At 38.0% G+C, this 20,580-nt stretch overlaps 1 protein-coding gene across 1 annotated transcript in view; it reads right to left on the reverse strand.

Annotated features, from left to right (window-relative positions):
* Positions 1–1,124: 1,124 nt before the first annotated feature.
* The window catches only part of ENPP1 (ectonucleotide pyrophosphatase/phosphodiesterase 1), a 57,890-nt gene continuing 38,434 nt past the window's right edge, over positions 1,125–20,580 (reverse strand). Inside the window, exons 14-25 of the mRNA XM_075707616.1 lie at positions 19,129–19,160; positions 17,887–18,014; positions 16,702–16,771; positions 13,408–13,495; positions 10,125–10,300; positions 9,533–9,584; positions 6,558–6,712; positions 5,247–5,382; positions 4,191–4,271; positions 2,976–3,108; positions 2,096–2,252; positions 1,125–1,292 (exon numbers count right to left, since the gene is read on the reverse strand). Of these exons, the coding sequence (XP_075563731.1) occupies positions 1,125–1,292; positions 2,096–2,252; positions 2,976–3,108; positions 4,191–4,271; positions 5,247–5,382; positions 6,558–6,712; positions 9,533–9,584; positions 10,125–10,300; positions 13,408–13,495; positions 16,702–16,771; positions 17,887–18,014; positions 19,129–19,160 (1,376 nt within the window). The remainder of the gene's footprint in view (positions 1,293–2,095; positions 2,253–2,975; positions 3,109–4,190; positions 4,272–5,246; positions 5,383–6,557; positions 6,713–9,532; positions 9,585–10,124; positions 10,301–13,407; positions 13,496–16,701; positions 16,772–17,886; positions 18,015–19,128; positions 19,161–20,580) is intronic.

Here is a 20,580-nt window from a genome sequence, read left to right on the forward strand (position 1 = left end):
ATATGCTTCTTCAGAGTTTGCATCTGGCAGTGTCTGCATTCAAGATGGGTCACATACGTGAGCTGGAATTTGGATGATGTAGCACTAAGAACAGCTACAAATGCAGCTAGGATCTGGTAGTTTGCTGCAGACAACTGAATGGCCTGTGAGCATTTATTGTAGTGATAAGATGTGCCATTAGAGAAGATCATCTTCCCATTCTAAGGCAACAATCTTGGTGCAAAATTACCTTTTCTTGACAAAAATGGGATTTCAAAACCACAGCTGACAAAATCAAATTGAGAAAGACACCTTTGCTTCAGGAAAGCAAAATCTTTTCATCAAGTCTGAGTTTAATTTGAAATAAGATGATTATTTCCGGGAGCTTGGAGATCTTCCTAAACTAATTCCTTCTGACTTGCAGGTGACTTGATGCATCCTATACCTCCTCATTCTGAGGATGCATATACAACATGCAAATTGTGCATCAAATTCTCCTTCAGTGTTGGAGACACCAGAGGGCAGCAACATACCAAGGCTTCCCAGATATCAGAACTCCTTTAGCCAGGCATCTTTTCGATGTTGGGGAAGTTTCAGTCCTGAGTCTTACTAACCTCAGTATAGCTTCTTGCACCATTACACTGCATTATTTTTTAAGACCCAAAGCTCAGAATGTAATTCACGCTTCAAGGAAAACTGGAGTGAGAGGTGCTGTTTAGATTTCAATGGTCACCAGGAATATAGTTATTTCCCAGAATTGTATTTGCTGATTATCTGTATTTTTTAAAGTAGAATATTGATCATAACCCATGCTTTATAAACGTCTCTGTCTCCAGTGCATATAAAAGATAATATTTTTGTTCGTGTCTCAGACTATGATGATCAAATGCTGTTAGCATTTAATAATGGACATGGTTCTACCACATTCAAGTGGGAATGACAGGAGCTGCCATCCTGTGTTATATACATAGTCCATCAGGAGTCCCTGAGATACAAATATGGCACCCACTCTACTTCCTGCTGGCATTTTGGTCAAGAGTTCTCAATAAATGTTCCAGCTTATTTAAAAAAAATGTTTTCACTAAGTAAAAACAGTCTATTTACAAATCAGTTGTGAAATGGACAACAACATTCCATAGGAAAAATCAGACTGCTTCAAAAGTTGGTAAATATGTTTTTAACTGTAAAATCTCAGATACTGGCTGTTTTCTGTCTTGATAGAAGCTGAGTCCAGTAAGTAATTCTATATCTCTGATCCGAGCCGTATGAAACTTCATTCTCTCTTCAACCCACATGGACTCAGACTTGCCATCCTATTGGGACAGAGAAAGAAAAAAAAAGGGGTTTGTAAAACATCTTTTTTTTTTTCCCCGTGACATACATTTAATCAATTGGCAAAAGACATTCTGGTGTTTTATAAAGACAGAAAGCAGTAACTGTTGGCAAACATCTAACAGAAAAAATGGAGAGCACTGGATTATAAATAGTTATAAGCTTGCCTGAATTTAGTACTTGCTGTTGCTTCCTTAAGTACACAGAACTTGTAGCTGCACCAGTGGAAGCTAATGATAATGGCGAATGGCAGGTGAGGTGCAGCATCTATCCACCATCTCTATGACAAAACTATTTCCGAGAGCTGTGCCCAACTTTGGCAGTAACTTGTGTAATTCTTCACTGTAGGATAGGTCTGCACACTTTCCATGCTTTGTTCTGGTTTATATGGAGTGCAACTATGCGCATTCCCATCACAATGCCAAGGTACCTGAACTAGAAGCAACCAATGTTCTTCAAGAACACCTGTGTCTTATCCTCTGACTCATCTCCTAGCAGCTCTTCATCCTTCTCAGCTATTGACTGGACATTTGCACTACAGACCGCATTGATTGTCTCAACCTACTCTGTTGCTCTTTGAACAAGGAACTTTTATTTTCACATTTGAGCATATACACAGACTTTAACATAATTCTGTTTACAAAAATACTGTCTTCTCTCTCAAGATGATCACCATAGACTGTACTGTTTTTACAGTCTTTAGCTGTAGTTAATCACTGATATCCAAGCAAAACAAGCTCAAGCCTGACTTCAGATGTTTATGGGGACTGAATAGACTACTTACTGCACAGCTTTCACTGTTGTCTTCTCTGTGAGGTACAATGAAAGACAAGGCATCTAGAGACCCTTGACACTCCAGAGGAGTTTCAGAAGTATTTTTACAACTAGTCAGCACAATGAAGAAATGAGTTGGAACTGGAACTTCTGAATTACTGGGGTGTCTGAAACGCAAAAGATCATTCTGTAAATCCACCAAATCATACTTGCACAAAGAACAAATGACAGCAACCAGCTATATTCTGGCATATCCATTTCAGCAATCCACCTATTCATCCCAAAGAAAGCTTAGGCCTGGAAGGAAAAATTCCAGATTACTATTTTGCAAATCAAGTTTGGCTTGTAGGCTGATCTAAGTAACAAGTTTGATAAGGTAAAACAACAAACTGATCTGTCATGAAAATGTGTAAGAATCCAGAGTAAATGGAGAGTTCAGCCTGAGCCCAGAAAACCATCTGCCCACTGGCTTGAACCAATTTTGCTAACTAGTATGTTTGTACTCACAACTTCATACAGGAACACTGACAGCTCAGGAAGTGTCAACTATGACACCAGGGATAAGCCCCTGCCTTGTCCACTCCTAGAGGCAATGTTGTAAGATTTCAGGCTAGCAGACATTCTTCCACACACAACAGCTTCTCTTACACTTCATCTTCAGGTTTTAGGACAACACATTTTGAGGGTGCATTTTGTCTTTATGCGTGTTGCTTATTTCTTAGCTTTACACTTCTGTACCTGCCTAGGGCCATTTGACTGTCTCTCTGAACTGATACAACCTGCCAAGGGCCCATCTCTGCAAGATACTTTCCTTGATAACAAGGATCATAATTACTTTTGACCACTAATGGAGGAAAGAAACAAAGGATTAGTATGTGAAAGGTTCCCACCTTTTCACCTTTTCTGGGGTATCATAGAGCCCATCAGAGTCATAATCAAACACAGGACCACTGACTACATTGACACCATTCCTGGCTGCAGCATATTCAGGTAGCAGGGATTGATGGAAGTAGTTCCATAACACTGAAACACAGTAATGGAAGTGGGAAACATAATCTCCAAGGTAGAAGCTGTTAATACAATTCTGCAGAGTTTTCAGTGGAGTATAAACAAACATGATAAGCTACATAAATAATAAATTATACAGGTGTTTACAGTTTTCAAAGGCTGCATCTGAGCAGCAGCATGCACTGCAGTATCTCCTAGCATTACTGCTTCACCCTAACCACAAACCTGACTGAGGCATAGTGATGCTGCTCCCTTGTGGCCTTGGGTTTCTTTCTTTGGAAACCAAATTATGGACAGGCTAGAGGAGGGAGGTGAGAGAAGACCATACCTGCCTGTGTCTTGCTCCACTCTCAAGTTGGCCTGTCTAGCCTGTACACCCACCCCTATGAGCTGGGAAGTATCTAAGTCCTTCAGTTTAGATGTACCTGAAACATCTCCTTACCAATTTGATATTTTTAATTACAGTTAAGAGTTGACCACTATTCCATTACAAAACAGGACACCTCTTTTGTCCAGAAGAAGTGCCATAGTTATCCTTCTTCACCGGGAGTATGCTTAATCCCCTTCAGCCAACCATCTCATATTCCCTCTCACCCAGAAAAGCCCAGGTCTGCACATCTTTTCTACTAGACACATGATTATTTTCCTGTTTCCTTAGTGATTGAGACCCTAGATTCCTGCCTGGAAACTAATCTGAGTTTAGGAGACATTCCTAAGCCAGAAATGAATTTAACTCACATAATTATATATGGTTATCTGAGTTCTCCAGAATATATTCAGTATAAAACCCTGTTTAGGTAGGTAGGAAAATGGAGACACTTATACTCTGCTCCCATGTAATGAGCCATTTATTAGAAATAAGCTCACAATAGTGAGCCTTTTTCACAAGAGTGATAATACTATTTCAAGGAACTTTTCATTGAGGTAAGAAGCCCAGTCTGGGGAGGTCTTATTTTACAGAGGCACAGAGGCAGCTGAACCAGGGATCATTTGCATGGTTTGGAAACAAGCAAAAAACCAAAAACAAACAAAACAGCCAACCAGCAGTCTTTCTTGTATTCAACTGTGCACACAAAATATGCATACAAATAAAATACCTTTAAATGCAGGATACATTGGCACAATGTTGCTGGTAAGCAAGGCATCATAGTGAGGTTTCTTTGCATCTGTCATAAAATCTAAACCAAAAAAGCAATTTATTACTTGGTTTTGTTAATTCAAACTTACATTTTCCTGCTTTTAAAGATTGGTGGTATAACGTTAAGGTGGAGCTGACCTAACTTCACTTTCCAAAGCTGATGTGGGTGTAAGTGCTAACTTCAGTACATGCTAGATCCCATCCAAAATAAATAACCTTAGCAGCAGCAGCAATTGCACTTGTCAGATATACAGTGGACAAATTTTCGTGAGATTTAAACATATCAGAACAGACTTTTGAATTATGGGGAAGGGAATAAAATTCACTTCATGAGTGCCAGACCAACTTGTTCAGACTGCATAGGCATAAAAATAGGAGCTCTATTGGAACTTTGCAAGTTACACTTGATATGGACATTTATATAACCTACTAGTCGGTACTTTATGCAGTAAAGTCAATGTAAAATGCTTCCAAATCAGGTCAGCAACAGTTCATAAACAATTTAACCACTTGTAAACAACTAAGTATTTTGTAATATGTTTGAGAATCAGAGCTACATTCTTCAGACCAATGCTGAATTGCTTTACTAAAGACCACATATGGCACACAACCATATATTTCAAATAGAAAATAAACTTACCAAGGTATTTTTTTTTACTTAATGATACATCCTTAAATTTTACTTTGGATAGTTCCAACTAACATCTGTCATACAAAGTGAATTTGCAATTTACTAGCTTGCCAGACTTGACTCAAGGTTTACACGTTCCTTCCAGTTTCTTCTATGAGATGCCACTTTGGAAACCTAACAAGTTCCAAAGCTTTTGGGAAGTACTAAATGACCTTGGACAACACACCAACTGCTGAAGTGCCTAAAATGTTTTTCTTTCTCACATGCTGAAGTGAACTGCTTCATACTCTGATTAGTTATCAGGAACATCTATAAAAGACTACACCTACTACATTACAAATTATTTAAATCAGATATGCTGTACAATGAAGGCAATGTACATACTTGGAGGAGAAAGGAATCCATAAGTTAGGCGAGGATGATTGTTGTAAAACAAACATGTCTGGTTATGATTAAAAGAAACACGAACATCCTTGTGTAAACAGCTGGAGATATCTTCTGTAGCAGAAACCCATTTCTCCTATTGAACAAGAAGAAAGTATCATTGGTAAAACGGATAGCTGACTTAAAATAATTGTCTCAGAGCAGGGACCTGCAGAACTCTAAATTTTTAGCTGCAACCGCCTTTAATGGTGTGAAGGGACTTAACTAAGATGCAAGAATTGTTCCTCTTTTGTCAGTGGAAAATGAAAATAAGCCCTCCTGTCCATTTCATATATTTTGGAAATAAAATGAACAGAACTGCAGCATTTTAGTTGAGTTGAGAATAACTTCTTCCAAAAGAAAACCTAGACATGCCGATTAAAGATAACCTGATCTACTGTAAATGTACTTGTTCATTCAGGCTAGAAATCAGAGGCAGCCAGATGTGTTGTTAGCCTTCTCTCTCCAAGGGGCCACTTGTTATAGTAACTGGTTGCTTCATGCCACTAACCTCAAAATATTTAGGATCAACCAAACCTTCCCAGAGCTTAGTTAAATTTAGTTACAACAGTCATTATTTAAAACCTATGATTCCCAGATAATCAAACTAAAAAGCAACCCCTACCATCCTAATTCCTTTTAAGCATGATGTGGCTTATAAATCTTCTCTGAATGGGAAAGACCAACTTGAAAACAAACAAACAAACTTTAATTCACAAAATCAGTGCTCTGCACGAACATGTGCATCTTAGTATAGGGTTCAGGACAGCAAAGACCCAATTTACCTCCAATCAGGATGATCTTGTGAAAGAAGGATCAGATCACGGCATGAACAGTTCAAGATTTTTTCAAAAAGGTCCTGCCACGCTACAAGCACTGCTTTAAGACCGTAAAACCCATGCTGAGATCAGACTTCAAGGACACCACTGGTAGACTGCTATAGCAGACTTACGCTGCCAAACAGTAAGCCAGTGCAGACTCATAGGGCTTCTATATCAATGGCAATGGACTCCTCACTTCCTGGTGGATCTGCTCACTCCAGAGGCAAAAACTGCAGCCCACTCCAAGAAACAGCAAGTAGCCAAAGCCAATCCTTATTAACATAGGAAAGTGAAAAAAAGCTCATACAAAATTACTCTTTTTATCTCATGTAGTTCTACTTAGTTCCCTAGGAAAGAATATCATGAGCAGATCTAAGAAGCATTCAGGAATAACTGACATTCAAGCTTTTTACCTTTCAAGGTTGCTTCTAACCTTTTTTCAGATACTTACACCTTTGTTAACAGTGTACGCACTCCACAGAGACATCCTGTAGTCCTTGCTGTATCCACTTACATAGTGGTCATGGTAAAGGAGGCAGTAATTATGTCTCTTCTGCAGAACCCTGGGCCGTCCATAGGGCAAAGTAAGTTTCTCTGTCTTCTTAACTGCAGCAGAAATAGTGCTTGTTACATTTCATTCAATACTAGTAGTTAAGCATCTTCCTCTTTTATACACCCAAGGTTGCCCCAATTCCCAATTGCCAAACAGAGAAGTCACAGTAACAGAACAAATTTTTTTTTTTTTTTAATATCAAACATATAGTTTCTATGCTAAGGCAATAAATTAAATCAGAAAGCCACTATAAAGCAATCATTCAAACTTATACTGTACAAATTAATTTTATATTTAAAACAAAATATTTTGCCATTTAAAACAGGAGATGGATCCAAGTTGCAAAGTTAAAATCTTTGTTGACTTTGTGTTTCAATTTAAATATATAATGTGGGATCTGCTTCTACATAACATTTAGATAGGACAGTAACCAATGTGGTGTTTGAAAACTGCTGAGGGGACTATTTTAGTGGAAACCACAAAGTTGTATGTAAAAGTGACCTTTAAAGGACTAAGAAATATAGAGATCTAAATAAAACAATACAGTAAAGTACTAGTTGGATTTTCAGATGTGCGAGGACTTGCTTTATAATGAGTGTGATAGTCACAAAACCTTCCTTCTCACTCTCTCCCATGGACCACATCTCTTTAGAAAGTTTGTATGTATCTATATAGGGATATCACCAAATGTTTTACGTATGATACTGCACAGAGCTTTTGGCAGACCCTTGTCTAAGGCATTGCCTGTTTATTAGCCAACTACTGCATCCAACGGAAGAGTGAAGACTTTCCTTTAAAACTATACCAGAAAGAAGTTATTTGTGATCAGCAAGGGGTAAATCATTAGACAGAAGCTGAAAAGTAAAGCAGGGTTAGCAACAGAATTACTTTAGTCAATACCATATTTTTTTTTAAGATAAAAGAAGTAACAAAACAGAGTCAAACACATGCTCTTGCAATCATCTGCTGCAGTCATATGTCAGCAGAAAGTTTCAGTTTTTAAACCCCTAAGGTAGACTTCAGTTTCATCAAAACATTGAATATTTAAATTTTTGCCAACTGGAAACAAACAAAAGTAAGGTTTTCAAGTTTTGTGTTCTCCGATATAGAACAAAAACTGAGGAAAACTAGCACATCAAGGAAATATTTTAAAATAACAAAAATATTACTTTGCTATTGAAAATGCAGTATTTTCAATCATTACATGACTGGAATTATACAGAAGGCATCAAAGTATATTTTCCATTAAATAGGTCACTACCATCCACAACTTATGCAGAACTACAATTTCAAGGCAACTGTTTTAAATGGGGAAGCAATTGAGCAATGAATGTGCAGGTTTTTTCCACAGTAATTCCACAACACAGAAAAACGTCAAGATTATGACATTTATTTCTCCACCCATGACGGAAAAGGCAAACAATTCACATTTTTTTCATAAAACTAAAAATGCAGTCAATATTTTGTTGTTCTTACAGGCTGTCAAGTTATGACAATCAATGAGAGAATATGCAAAGTGAGGTAACTAATGAACTCTAAATGGTCTTAAGGAGCATCTAGGCTGGTTACTAGAATTCTTTCATCTGTGCTAATACTTTTTATATCTAATTAAGTGCTTAATTCATACAATTTATAAGGAAATTACTGCTATTAAGACCAGTGCTAAGCTAGGTCTCGCTGGTAATCCAGGCCAAAATCCTACTGTTTCAAAAAATGTAGGTTTAGAGCTTTATTCTCTATTTCTAGGTTCCTATTTCTACAAAATGGAACTGAAATGGGTTATGCGTCTGGCCTTGCCATATTTCTTCAAAGCAAGGTTCAGCAAGGCACTTGGACATCCACCTACACATTAGCAGAGTCTGTTTCAGTGAAACCACTTACAAGCTTAGGGCACACTGTATCATACTAACTAGATTTCATTTTGTTGATCTCATGAGAGTAACAACACTGAAAGAGTTATTTTAAAAGGGTTGTGGGACACATTTTAAAAAGATGCCCTGTCATTAGTGGAAAAGACTCAAGAAAGCTCTATGCACTCCTTGTGCCAGGACAAGCTACACAAACCAACAGACACCTTGAATTAGCCCTGAATAAGCAGCAAGTACTGGATCCTGCCTGTAAGTGGCATTTATGTCTACTTCTTAATAGTGAGCTACAGTGGGGTGTCACCAAATACAGAGTTTATTTGCATAAGAAAGAAGGTTTCATGAACACACATGAGGCAAGGTCTCTATCAGCCTATTGCTCTTTCTGACAGCCTAATCATCTTGATTTCATCTTTTATTAGCACCAAAGGTTACATTCCATTTTGACTTACGGTTTTCATTATTTAACTTACTGTCTTACCTGCTTTGTGCTCAAAACAGTTTATTTTGTTTTACAAGTCATGAGCACATGTACAGCCTTGCAAACTGCAGCTCAAACATGGCATGGATATGTCCAAAGAGTGGAAATAAAGCATAAGTAAAACAAGCAACAGCTTAAGACCATGTAACAACTTGACCGTGTAAAATGCCCCTTGTGCTTCATTAGAAGTATGCTACCATTATGATGTTGGTATTTGCAGGGATATATTATCAGATACTTCCCCATACACCACTTTGGCTTCTTATTCTGGAATGCTCATTATTTCAGTGCTAATATATCAGCTAATACATGTGCCATAGAGATACATGTGTAAGGATAAACATTCATTTGAGAACAAATGGTTCAGTAGGACTGTATTTGAAAACCTCAGAACTATAGTCCCAGTGAGTATTTCAAAGACCTCATGTGCTTGAAGTTTGCTTAGAAGTTGAGACATCAACCATTTTAAATTTTTAATAATTCTTACATTTTTGTTATGATTTTATATTACTAGCTAAAGTTCTTACCTTCTGTTTCAGTGAGATTTAAACGCTGGTGGAAGTCCCTTATCGGCAAGCTCTATAATTATAAAGCAAAACCAGTGAGATTTTACTAAGTGTTCTACAAAGCATATTATGAGCCACTACTAGACTTAAAGTACTGAATGTAACATCTGCCTTGCTAGTTATGCCTATACAGAACTCACTGACACATACTGGAGAGGGACTATGCAGAATTTGCAGAAACAAATTGTTTTTGCTACAACCAAATCTACAGCCTTGAAAACCACAGTCCAAACACACTACATTCACAGAAGGGAAATTTCAACATAATTAAGTGAAGTAAGCAAGAACTGAATGCTTTCCCCATCAAAGCATGCTTCTGTGCCATCTTCCAGGCTCTTCACAGCTGAATATGACTTTACAAAAGCAAACCACAAAAATGAATATACAAATATAGGCTAGTACCCCCTAATCCCAGGCAAGACTGGATTTTGAAACCAATAGTAGGGGACTGCAAAATTAGTGGGTAAAGATAAACACTGGAGAATCTAGAGCTTCACTCTTTGAATACAACACAGACATCTCCCTCCACAACTCTAACCATTTCAGTATTTACCCCTGTCCTGCAGGAACAGCCAAGGCTCACTGAAAAAGCTCTTTGTCCCACCACAGAGCATTCAGAAGGATGACTTATTTCTTTAGGATGCTGGGGGGTGTAAACGGGGTTCCTTAAAAGATGATTTAGGCGTCCATGAGTTCCATTGTTTGGGGCTGGTTTCAAATCAAGCAAATCTATGAAAGAATTCAAGTGATATTAACAAGATGAGAAAGACTGTAATACACTGCTGCTTGTGTTGTGATTACAAGTACGGGTGAGTCAATAAAGCTGCACTGCTTGCTGCTCATAACACCCAAAAAGGAAAGCAAAGTAACCCCTTTAAAAGGAAACACACATGTTCTTAGGTAGGGCTCAGGATGGTATTAGTCTGCTTGTAAAGAGGAACAGAACAAGCGCAAAAAACAACAGAGGTTTACATCTGAGGGGAAGTGAATTTGCAGTACCCAAACTTGCAGTGGGGGACAGAATGGGAATCTCAAACACATGAAGATAGCGACTACATAACATTGAAGCTTTGGGGAGTAAGTTTGGGGGCTTTGGGGTTTTTTTGCGGGCGGTTAATTATCTGGAAATTAAATACATAAGCTTCAGTTAAGAAGCATCACTAAAGGGTAAAGCCATAAAAGAACCTAGACAGAACATAGGTTCTGCTTGTCATTCAGGTCTAAATGTTAAGCTTCAAAATTCTCACCAAAGTCGTCTAACCATGAAAACATCTATACTCCACAAACACCTAAATCTCTGCCATTGAAGTAACTCAAACAACTAAAAGCTGCCTACCACTAATGCTCAGAGACAGTTCAGACACCTACAAAATACTGAATAGATCAAGCCCTATTTCATGCTTAATCCTTGCTAGCATTCATAGATTTGTTGTTCCTCCATTTAACTCATAGATAATCTATGAAAAAAGATGTTTTCAAACCATAGCAGGTGACGAGACACACTTGTATCCAAAAGCTTGGTGTCTAGATCACTCACTCAGAATACAAGAGTTAGAGTTGAACTTCCCTTCCTACACAGGGAACTGAACACATTTCTCCCTGCACTATGACACTCAGATATGTTAATGTCATTCCCTCCAGATGAAGCTGTTTTGCTTTGGAAAGAATAAAACAACATTTCTAATCCTAGCAGTCCCTGCTCCAATGAATACATCACACAAAGCAGTGAAAAACCAAATCAGAACCAGTCCCAGAACTCGGGTCCCCACTTCAACAGCTAAATTACATTGTTATGTCCCTATTATTTTAAGTGGAGTACCCAGGAATCCACAACACCCCAGAAATCCTCAAGTCTGGCAATTTGAACACCTTGGAAAACATGAGTGGAAATTTCCCAATTCAGACAAGATGATTAGTTGCACATACCTGGTGCTTGTGCCTTAAGTGCTGAAATGTTGGACAAATAGGAGACAGTATCTCTTCTCCAGCTGCACTTTGCAAGAAGGTGCCATCAGGCACCTCCATGAGAAACCCTAGAGCCCTAAATGACAAGTGAAAGAAGATGCCTTTCTGCAGTCCAAAAGGCACCTAAGCCCTGGGCAAGGAAAAGGTAGAGCAAGTCAACTTACTTCATTTTCTATCTGAAAGGTAATGTGTTGGTTTTTGCACACCCTATTCTTCTAATTCTTTCTATACAGGATGGAGGAAATCTAGACCTCAATGACTGCACTTAAAATGTCTGACCCATCACTGAACTTGCCTCACTGAGACACCAGTAAGGACTCTACCCCTCCCATGCAGCATACGCAGAACACATCGGGGGGTGCACAAGAAGGTGCTTCAAGATCAACTGTGACATAAGACAACAGCAAAGCATACAAGGCTGCGGGAGACATGCTTCCTGACAATGGCCTGCTTCCTGTTCCAGCAAAGAATTTAAACACATGGTTTAAGTGTGGCATATCTGAATACCGCCACTGATCTCAAGCATGTGCACTGCTCCTGTTAAGTGTTTTCTGGATCAAACCCTTTCGCAATACTTTGTATCTCACAGATGCAGATGTTAGAGCAAGCATAGATCCTGGCAAGAGAGAGAAGTAGGCAGGAAATAATGGAAAACAGGTGAAGACCTCAAGGGGAATAAACAGACACAAAGTGGTAGCACTAGTGATCGAGTTTTGGAGAAACCATGAAACACAGAATGAAGGAGAAAGGAGAAAGTAACAAGGAGTCACAGCAACATTGTGTTTGAAAGGGGGGAAAACGAGGGCTGCAAGGTGTCTAATTTTCAGAAAGAAACACCACTTCTCTGGTGCAGTGTACTGTACAGTGTCAGAAAATAAAGTGAAGAATATCTGTATATGGAGTGTGCTGTCTATGATCCTCAGATACAGAAGCAGACTGCATGAAATAGAAATCAGTCATGAATTCTAGACTGACACCATAGAGGGGTGAGAAAAGGGAAGCCTGACTATTGCAGAGACAACTAGCTCTAGAGCAAGACTCCAAAGCAATAGGACTACAGACTAACAAGACAGTTGCAGTCCATCAAAAGACCAAAAAAAGTATATTTGAAACACCTGCTGTATTAGACAATGAGAATGGACAGGGAAACATCCAAATCTAGTATTAAAAGATACAATACATAAACTGAACAAGTGACACATACAATGATGAATTTGGGAGGAGGTTTATTATATGAATCAAGTAAACAAAAATTTTTAAAAAATCTAAATTTTAATCTGAATTAAAAACCTATTTATATCAAGTAACTAAAATTAAAAATATAGTAAAGGAAAACAACAAATAAGAAAACATGACAAAATACAAGGAATTGTTCAAATGCCTAAAAAGCAGAGGGGGTGACTGTGTCAGGCTTTCTGAAATTTAGCTGCCTGGCAGCTGCACTCATACCCATTACTATGCCTGTTATTTATTGGGTGACCTTATTCAGGCAGAACAAGTGATTAATCTGATAAAGACTCTAGTTAGATATGACAGAGAAATATCCCTTCTTGATGGTAGAGAGATTGTGAAGTAGTCAGTTTTAGTAGTGGTGAGTCAAAATGCCAGCTCTGGAGCAGCCAGAGGAACACAGAGTGGCCAGTGGAAAGGAGAGATACAAGGTGGCCTGACCAGTAGATCCTAAACAGCCATTAGTCATTTAGAAGCTGGACCTTTCTCAGAAAGGACAAACAGCTTTTTATTAGCTAAAATCAGCAGCAAGCCTTAAGGACAAATTTCTAAGGACACTTAAAAATCTGTTATTAGAAGATTTACAATATCCAAAAGATATATTTTACTGAACAAAGATGACCCTCATCAATTGTACTTACCACACATTAAATTGTATACTTCAATGTTTTCAAATGGGTCAACTTGATTATGAAACTTGAATCCTGGTCCAAAACCAATGAAGATAGCCTAGGATTTACAGAGAAAAGTGAAGCGGAACTCTGTTTAAGACAAGTTAAAACCAGAAAGTATCTTCAAACTCAGAGAGCATTTCCTTCCAAGAACTTAATCTTTACTTTACCACCATAGTATGGATCAAGTCAAAAGCTTTTTTTTTTTTTTAAAAAAAAAAAAAACCAAACGTATAAGAACAATTTTAAAAAGTAGTAAAAGAGTATTAGGAAACCCAATTCTGATTTATTGTTCCCTTTAAGAAGTTGCCATCACCATTTATGAAGTCCCTTGTTCTTCTCTGCTTTTGAAGAAGTTAAATTCATTTTCTTAAATGCTTAAGAGATTTAATGGAAATGTTGAGCCAAAATAACCATCGCATTTCATGCCCTGTAAACAGTTTGGAAGCTTTTAACTTAGGGCTATAAAAACATCTGCTGGTAGCAATGTTTTAAATGATTTAAGCAATGGCAAGATCCTAGGCTTCTACGCCTGGTTTGCAGCTGTTCTTTCTTCTTGCACCACTTCCCGAGCTGTACTGGCACAAGCTATTGCATAGCCATACAAGTGAACCTGATCCAGAAACGCAGCCAACTCAGAAATTTTTTTTTTTTTTTCCCCTGCTGGCTCTTTTCCTTCTGGTTCAGTTCCCTGACCTACTTAACTCTGGAGCCACGCAAAGCTTACACTAGCACAAAGCAGGGTTTGCTGCAGGAGTAAGAACAAGGAGACAAGGGCAGCAAATGCTTAAACTCAACTGCTGCCAAAAGGTTGTTTTTAAACTTGTCCCAAGATATCCAGCTTATTTTTAATTAAGTGAAACAGACTGCACCCATCTGTGGTATGAAGATACTGAATGAGCGATGGATGCTTTGCACTCTATAGGATCTTCCTGGGTAGAATCTCAAAGCTCTTTGCAAATGCAATTGTCTCAGATTTCACAGCTGTGTGGCAAAAATATAGGCTAAAAACTCTTAATTTCTTTTTTGAGATTAAATCATAAGGCAGGCTGTCATTCTGTAACTGTTGATACTAAAATCTGTAGGCTAATAATTTGAACCAGATGAGGCAAGAACATGCTACCTCCTTTCTGTTGAACTAGTTAACTACACAGTATGAAGTTTACGCTGCTATATTGTTAGCCACAAAAGGATAAGTTATATCTGTTTTAAGACCAATTAGGAATGCTATGAATTGACAGTCCCAAATGTGGCAAAAAGTTTGAATAGAGTCAACCTACTGAAAAAAATTTACACGGTCGAACTGTAGCAGAGAGAGAATATACTAAGCTGGCATTTGGCATCACATGGCCTTGTTGGTTGTAACCCATTATGAGGTACCCTATCAACAGGTTTTCCGTTGTCAAATCAGGGAAGAAGATACAAAATTAACAGAGGTTTTGGCTAATACTTTTTAAAAAACAGTTTGATGCCAACACTACATAATTCTACAAGACATAAAAAAATAAGGCTTTTAAGAGAAATGTATGCTTCACATAGACTACACAGGCCTTTTCATAAAACTTTTTTCAATAATTTTTTGCATACAGGGTTCGTTCTTTATAGATGTGTTTACCCAGTGCTATTACAATGAATATGTGTATCTCACAACTGTTAGTGGATTTTATCCTGAAAAGAGTTTTTTGAAATGAATAGTATTGCATTTCATTTCATTGATAGCAGAAACTAAAGCAGAGGATAGGTTAGGTGACTTCCCCAAAATCAGATAGAATTGACTAAGGATCTAATTTCATGTTTCCCTATGATCCCTTCCCATTTCTCTTTAAAGAAGAGTTTAGGGACTCTCCTTATTTTAAACATGACTGACATGCTCTCTCCTGAACAGACCACCTCAAAACAGTGACACATAGTCTATCATGACACAAGTAGAATTACAGAGTTGGGAGATCATTTAGTCAACTTTAGCAAAAAACAGAATCAAAAGCAATTATGTTATTTCTGAAAAATGCTTGTCTGACGAGTTGTGAGATAATTCCTGTGCTGGAAGCTCCACAGACTTCCAGAGCAAACTGTTATACTCATGAATGGTTAAATAAGTTTTCTAATAACCAAGTCAGCTCTTCTTCATTGCAGTTTAAGCCTGCTACTTCTGTTCTTAGGCATCCCCAAAAACAAAGAATGGACTACCTTTACAGACTGGGGGACTGGCTGGCTAGGGAACAACTTTGCTTGCAAGGGCCTGGGTGACCTAGTGGACAGCAAGCCAACCATGAGCCAGCAGCACACCCTGGCAGCAATGAAAGCCAACAGCATCCCATGCTGTATAAAACAGAAGTTCAGCCAGCAGGTTGAGGGAAGGGATTATCCATCTCTACTTGGCATTTCTTTAGGCCACACTGGGATACTCCACCTCCACCATAAGAATGGCATCAATAAACAATCATCGCAAACTCAGTGAAGAGCCCTCAAGTTGGTTGGGGTCTGAAGCTCTTGCCCTGTGAAGTGGAACAGGGCTTGTTCAGCATGGAGAAGAGACTGTTTCAGGTGGACTTAACAGCAGTCCCCCGGTACCTACAGGGTGGTCATCAAGGAGATAGAGCCATGCTCTTCAGTGCTACACAGTAGGAGGCAGAGAGACAACAGGCATAAATTGAAACAAGAAAGGTTCTGGCTGGCTATAATTCAACAGATTTATACAATGAGGACAGTCAGGCAGTGGAATGGGTTGGTTAGAAGTTGTGGAGCCTCTGCCCTTGGCAGTTTGAGGATGCAAGTGCATAAAGCCTTGAGTGACCTGGTCTGATCTCACAGCTGACTCTGTTTTGTGTTGGAGGTGGGACTAGAGACCTCCCAAGGTCCCTTCCAGTCTGAATTCTCTTATGATCTACAATTACTGTATTTGAGGATTTGATGAGACAAGTTCTCTCCTTTCCTGCTTTTAATGTTACAACAAAGCAAATTGGCGCAACTTTATACTCTTACCACCACAGTGAAATCTCTAGGATAAGTCCTGTTAGGTTTTTGCCCAACTCTTATGACAACAGAATCCCAACCTGTGTGGGTTACCCAGCACATCACAATACCAATCATCCAAATGCCCAATTTCTTTAATTGCAGATGGAATAGTGCCACAGATCTTACAAAAAAACCAAACAAACAAAACAAAACTCCACCCAAAAAACCCCCACAACACTCAACACCCAGCAACCACAACATTCAGAAATAGGAGCTAAACATAAAAGCTAGCATAAGTTTGAGTCTCACCTGCATACTGGGGAAGCGATTGTCTGAGCCATGGAATCCACCTGTGCAGCTTTTAATCTCAAGCGGTTTCCTATTAAAAATTCACAATTTATATAACTCACACTTTACAAACCATATCAGTATAAAATACATTCCGTGATACATTGTTTACTTGTCTATTTAAAGATTTTTAGAGGCTTGTCCACAGGGAATAGAAAGTCTTTAAGCTCTTGAAGAGAATGCCTTTAAAATCAGAATGGTAATTTTCTCTGCAAATGTTATCCCTTTGGAACTCTCAAGTGTCCACCACAGTCATTTAAAGTCAAGTATCAGATGACACATGAACAAAGTGTTTGTTCTTAAGATAACAGATTTTCACTTCACTGTCATTTGGGTAACAGAACTTTACAGTACTTTTTATAAGTAGTTTCTTAAGGGTTTTTTTTTTGTTGGTTGATTTTTAATTAAAAAAAATGTAATGTAATTTAGAGCATTCAGCCAGGCATCTTACAGTCTAATAAAAACAACTCTCCTGTATTGTCCAGGTCCATATATATTATTTAAATCTGTACAGTTTCTAGTGACCCAAACCTGATTTGCATGACTTGCACATGTTTACAGTGTTATACAGCAGGACTTATTGAATACGTGGACTGAAAAACTCTTTCCTGATGAAAGCCCTGCAGTATCACAGAGGTGTTCAAAATTATATTATTATAGCAGATGCCATTATTCTGGGAGTTGTAAATCCATCAGTCTCAACATGTAAGGTAATTAACAACAGTGGGTTCAGTAAGCTCAAAGTATGCCAGTGGATCACTCAGAAAACTGATTCAACCAAGTAGTTAGGCATGGTCTTAGCTTTCAAAACTCACTTTGGAAATTCCTAAAACATGGCAAGATGTGGTCAAGTATCTGACAATGGGGACCTTAGTTTCTAACATTTATGTCACAAAACCTGCCACTATGTGCATACTCAGCAAGGAGAGTATCTATAGCTGCCAGTTTAGAATTGAGCCTCCTCAGGCCAGCAAAAAGTGTAGAGAAAAGCACGCATTGTTTCTTTGCAATGTCCCTTCGCTATGACAAACAAGAATACCAGGCTTCATTAGTTACTATTAAACTCTAAGCATCTGGAAGAGAAAAAGCTATGAGAAACCAAGAAATTATTTGCTCTATAATTAAGTACTGAAAACTGTAACTTACCTAGCAAGCTGCCATTGGGAGTCTAAATAAAAGTGCAATGGCTCAATCCGGTCATTATAGGAATAATGGAAACGCTTGGGTAGCAGCTGTTTCATATAAGCTTTGAAAGGCTGATTTGGTTCTATGCACTGAAATGTTTAAATTAAGATGTAAAATGTATTTTTTGCCAAACTTTTGCTTATGTCATTCTTGTACAGTAGTTCTTATAAAGCACTTCAATTGTTAAGGCTCTGCAATAACTTCCACTAAGGACAACAGGACTCCATCAGGTTTGGAGTCATATGGTCTGGGACATAAATATTAATAACTAACAAATACTGACTAGTTTTGCATTCCATAGTTATTAGAAGACTATTTATATTGGATTACAGACATAACTTATTTTTTTTTACAGCTTACAATTATACAGAACCAAACAGTACTGCTTAGAATTAATAAAGAATTACACTGAGACATGAACATCATGATACTTTCAAGTGATAGGAGACTATCCAGTGCAATAACTCTACAGCTCTATAATATAGAATGTAACAGATATTCAAAGATCCATTCATGATCTAAAAAAAAAAAAAAAACCAAAAAAAAACCCACCACCCCAACCCAAAATGAAAACAAAAAACACACCACCAAAAAACACCCCAACCAAAGAAAAAAACCCCTCAACTGTAACAGTGGAATTTTTACATAGTTAAGTCATCTATACAAACAGCACAGGTCCCACTGACAGCAGTGTCTGCACAACTAAGAGGCAAACAGATTGTGGTGCAGGGATGAGAACAGAAGCTAGGTATAGAGCAGAAAAGCAAAATTCCTTAAGCTGGAACTGGCAAAAAAGAATCAATATCCTCTCTCAAAGCTGTTTATCAAAAAGGTGTGAGCAAGAAAATCTTATGCTTGTCCAGGAAGTGGAGCTGAGCTTTACACTGATTTGGCCTGCAACCAGCATGGCCCAGATACACAAGTTTTCCTGTTTGAAGAGCAACATGATACAGTACTAGGTAAGAGTGAAAAGAAATGAACAAAAAAACCTTAGTTAATGCACAACCACAATAGCCATATGACACCTTACTCAACTTTGACCTTCCCTTCCCCTGCGTGGAACTACTTTTGTTGTTGTTAACTGTACAGCATACGGAAGGTCACCAAAGTCCAGATGCTATGCAAGTAGCCCAGCAAACAGCTGATGCTATAAAATACCTGTAAATGTCAGCAGAAAATAAGCTAAAACAAGATGACACTTACTGTGAGGTTTCTGACAATGCCTTCATAATTAACTGGAAGAATCATATGTAAGAATTAGTCACCTAAGTTAAAAAAAATAAGATGTAAAATGAAAGCATTCCCAGCACATAATATAATTAGCTTAGTTTCAAAAAATTTCTGGACATAAGAAATTATTTTTCCAGAATGAAAACCATATGGAGCAAAACAATCACTAAACTGTCAAGCTATTGCTTTTAATGAAGTTTTAGTTTACAGTCTCTCCTCCCTTTGCTTACTTATTTACAGCTTTAAAATTTTAAGCTATATTTGCCGCAGTTAGAAAAATAATCCAAGAAGTAAGTTTTCACAAAAGAGGCAACTAAATGTTGTGCTAATCAAGCTGGATTTGTCCTGCTTGCTAATAAACTTCTAAGGAAAAAGAAACAAATACAAATATTAGGACAGCAGTTTTATCTGGCAAGCATCCTTAGAAAGATAGCCAAGTGCAAGCTGGCTAAGATTCAAATGCTTAGACTCAAGCCAAAAGGGACCATTACATCATTTAGTTTGATATTTTGTATAACACAGGCCCATTGCATTTCACACAGTTACTCTGCCCTGAGTCTGATATCCAATGCTTGACTAAAATACATAAAGGATTACACTGGCAAGGGAACCTTTAATAATTCCCGCGTAGGTATATACAGTGCTACAAAGACAGCTATGCTACTTCATGAAAACAGTGCAAATGTCAAAAAGAGATACTCTACTTTTCTTCTTCCTGAACTTGTTTCTCCAGGGAGAACCTGGAACTGCATTTGACTCCCATATTCACCAAGGAAACATTTAAAACAGTTTAGAATAGCATCAAACAATGAAGTAAACAGAACTTAAAAGTCACTGGGGTTGAGGCCTACAAGTTTTAAAGGGCATGGAGAACAATAATCTAGATACAAAAAAACCCCATGAAACATGAAGGAAATGCCTGTATTCTACATTTAAAAGTAGCAAAAACTGCAGGCATTAAGTGTTCAGCTGAAATGAGACTGCATAATGAATCAAAGTTTAAAATTTGTAAGCATTCATTAGTTTTTACTCCAATTTATTATCTATGTTTATTTGCAGTTTACTCAACTGCTGTCAGGCCATTAGGCCATGTTTTAATAACTAGGAAATATAATACTCATAAAATAACACGTAAAAGATAGTAACACTTTAACATTCCTTTAAGACAGAAATATAGCAAATCTACACATAAACTGGTAAATCAGGAAATGAGGTGCGACATGAGGAGGGGATTTTGGGGCTCTCTTGAGTACCAAAGATCTGATTCAAAGCAATGCCATTCACAAGGCAAGAGCATTTGCAGTTGGTCACTGAGGTAGCCCACAAAAGCAATCCATAGGATTCAAATACACTTTCAGACCTGCAAAGTCAAATGGTCTTTAAAAGCACAGGTGCACTACTCCGTATTTCCTCTTCATCATTATC

This window comes from Pelecanus crispus, chromosome 3 (assembly GCF_030463565.1).
Source record: "Pelecanus crispus isolate bPelCri1 chromosome 3, bPelCri1.pri, whole genome shotgun sequence".
Taxonomy (NCBI): Eukaryota; Metazoa; Chordata; class Aves; order Pelecaniformes; family Pelecanidae; genus Pelecanus; species Pelecanus crispus.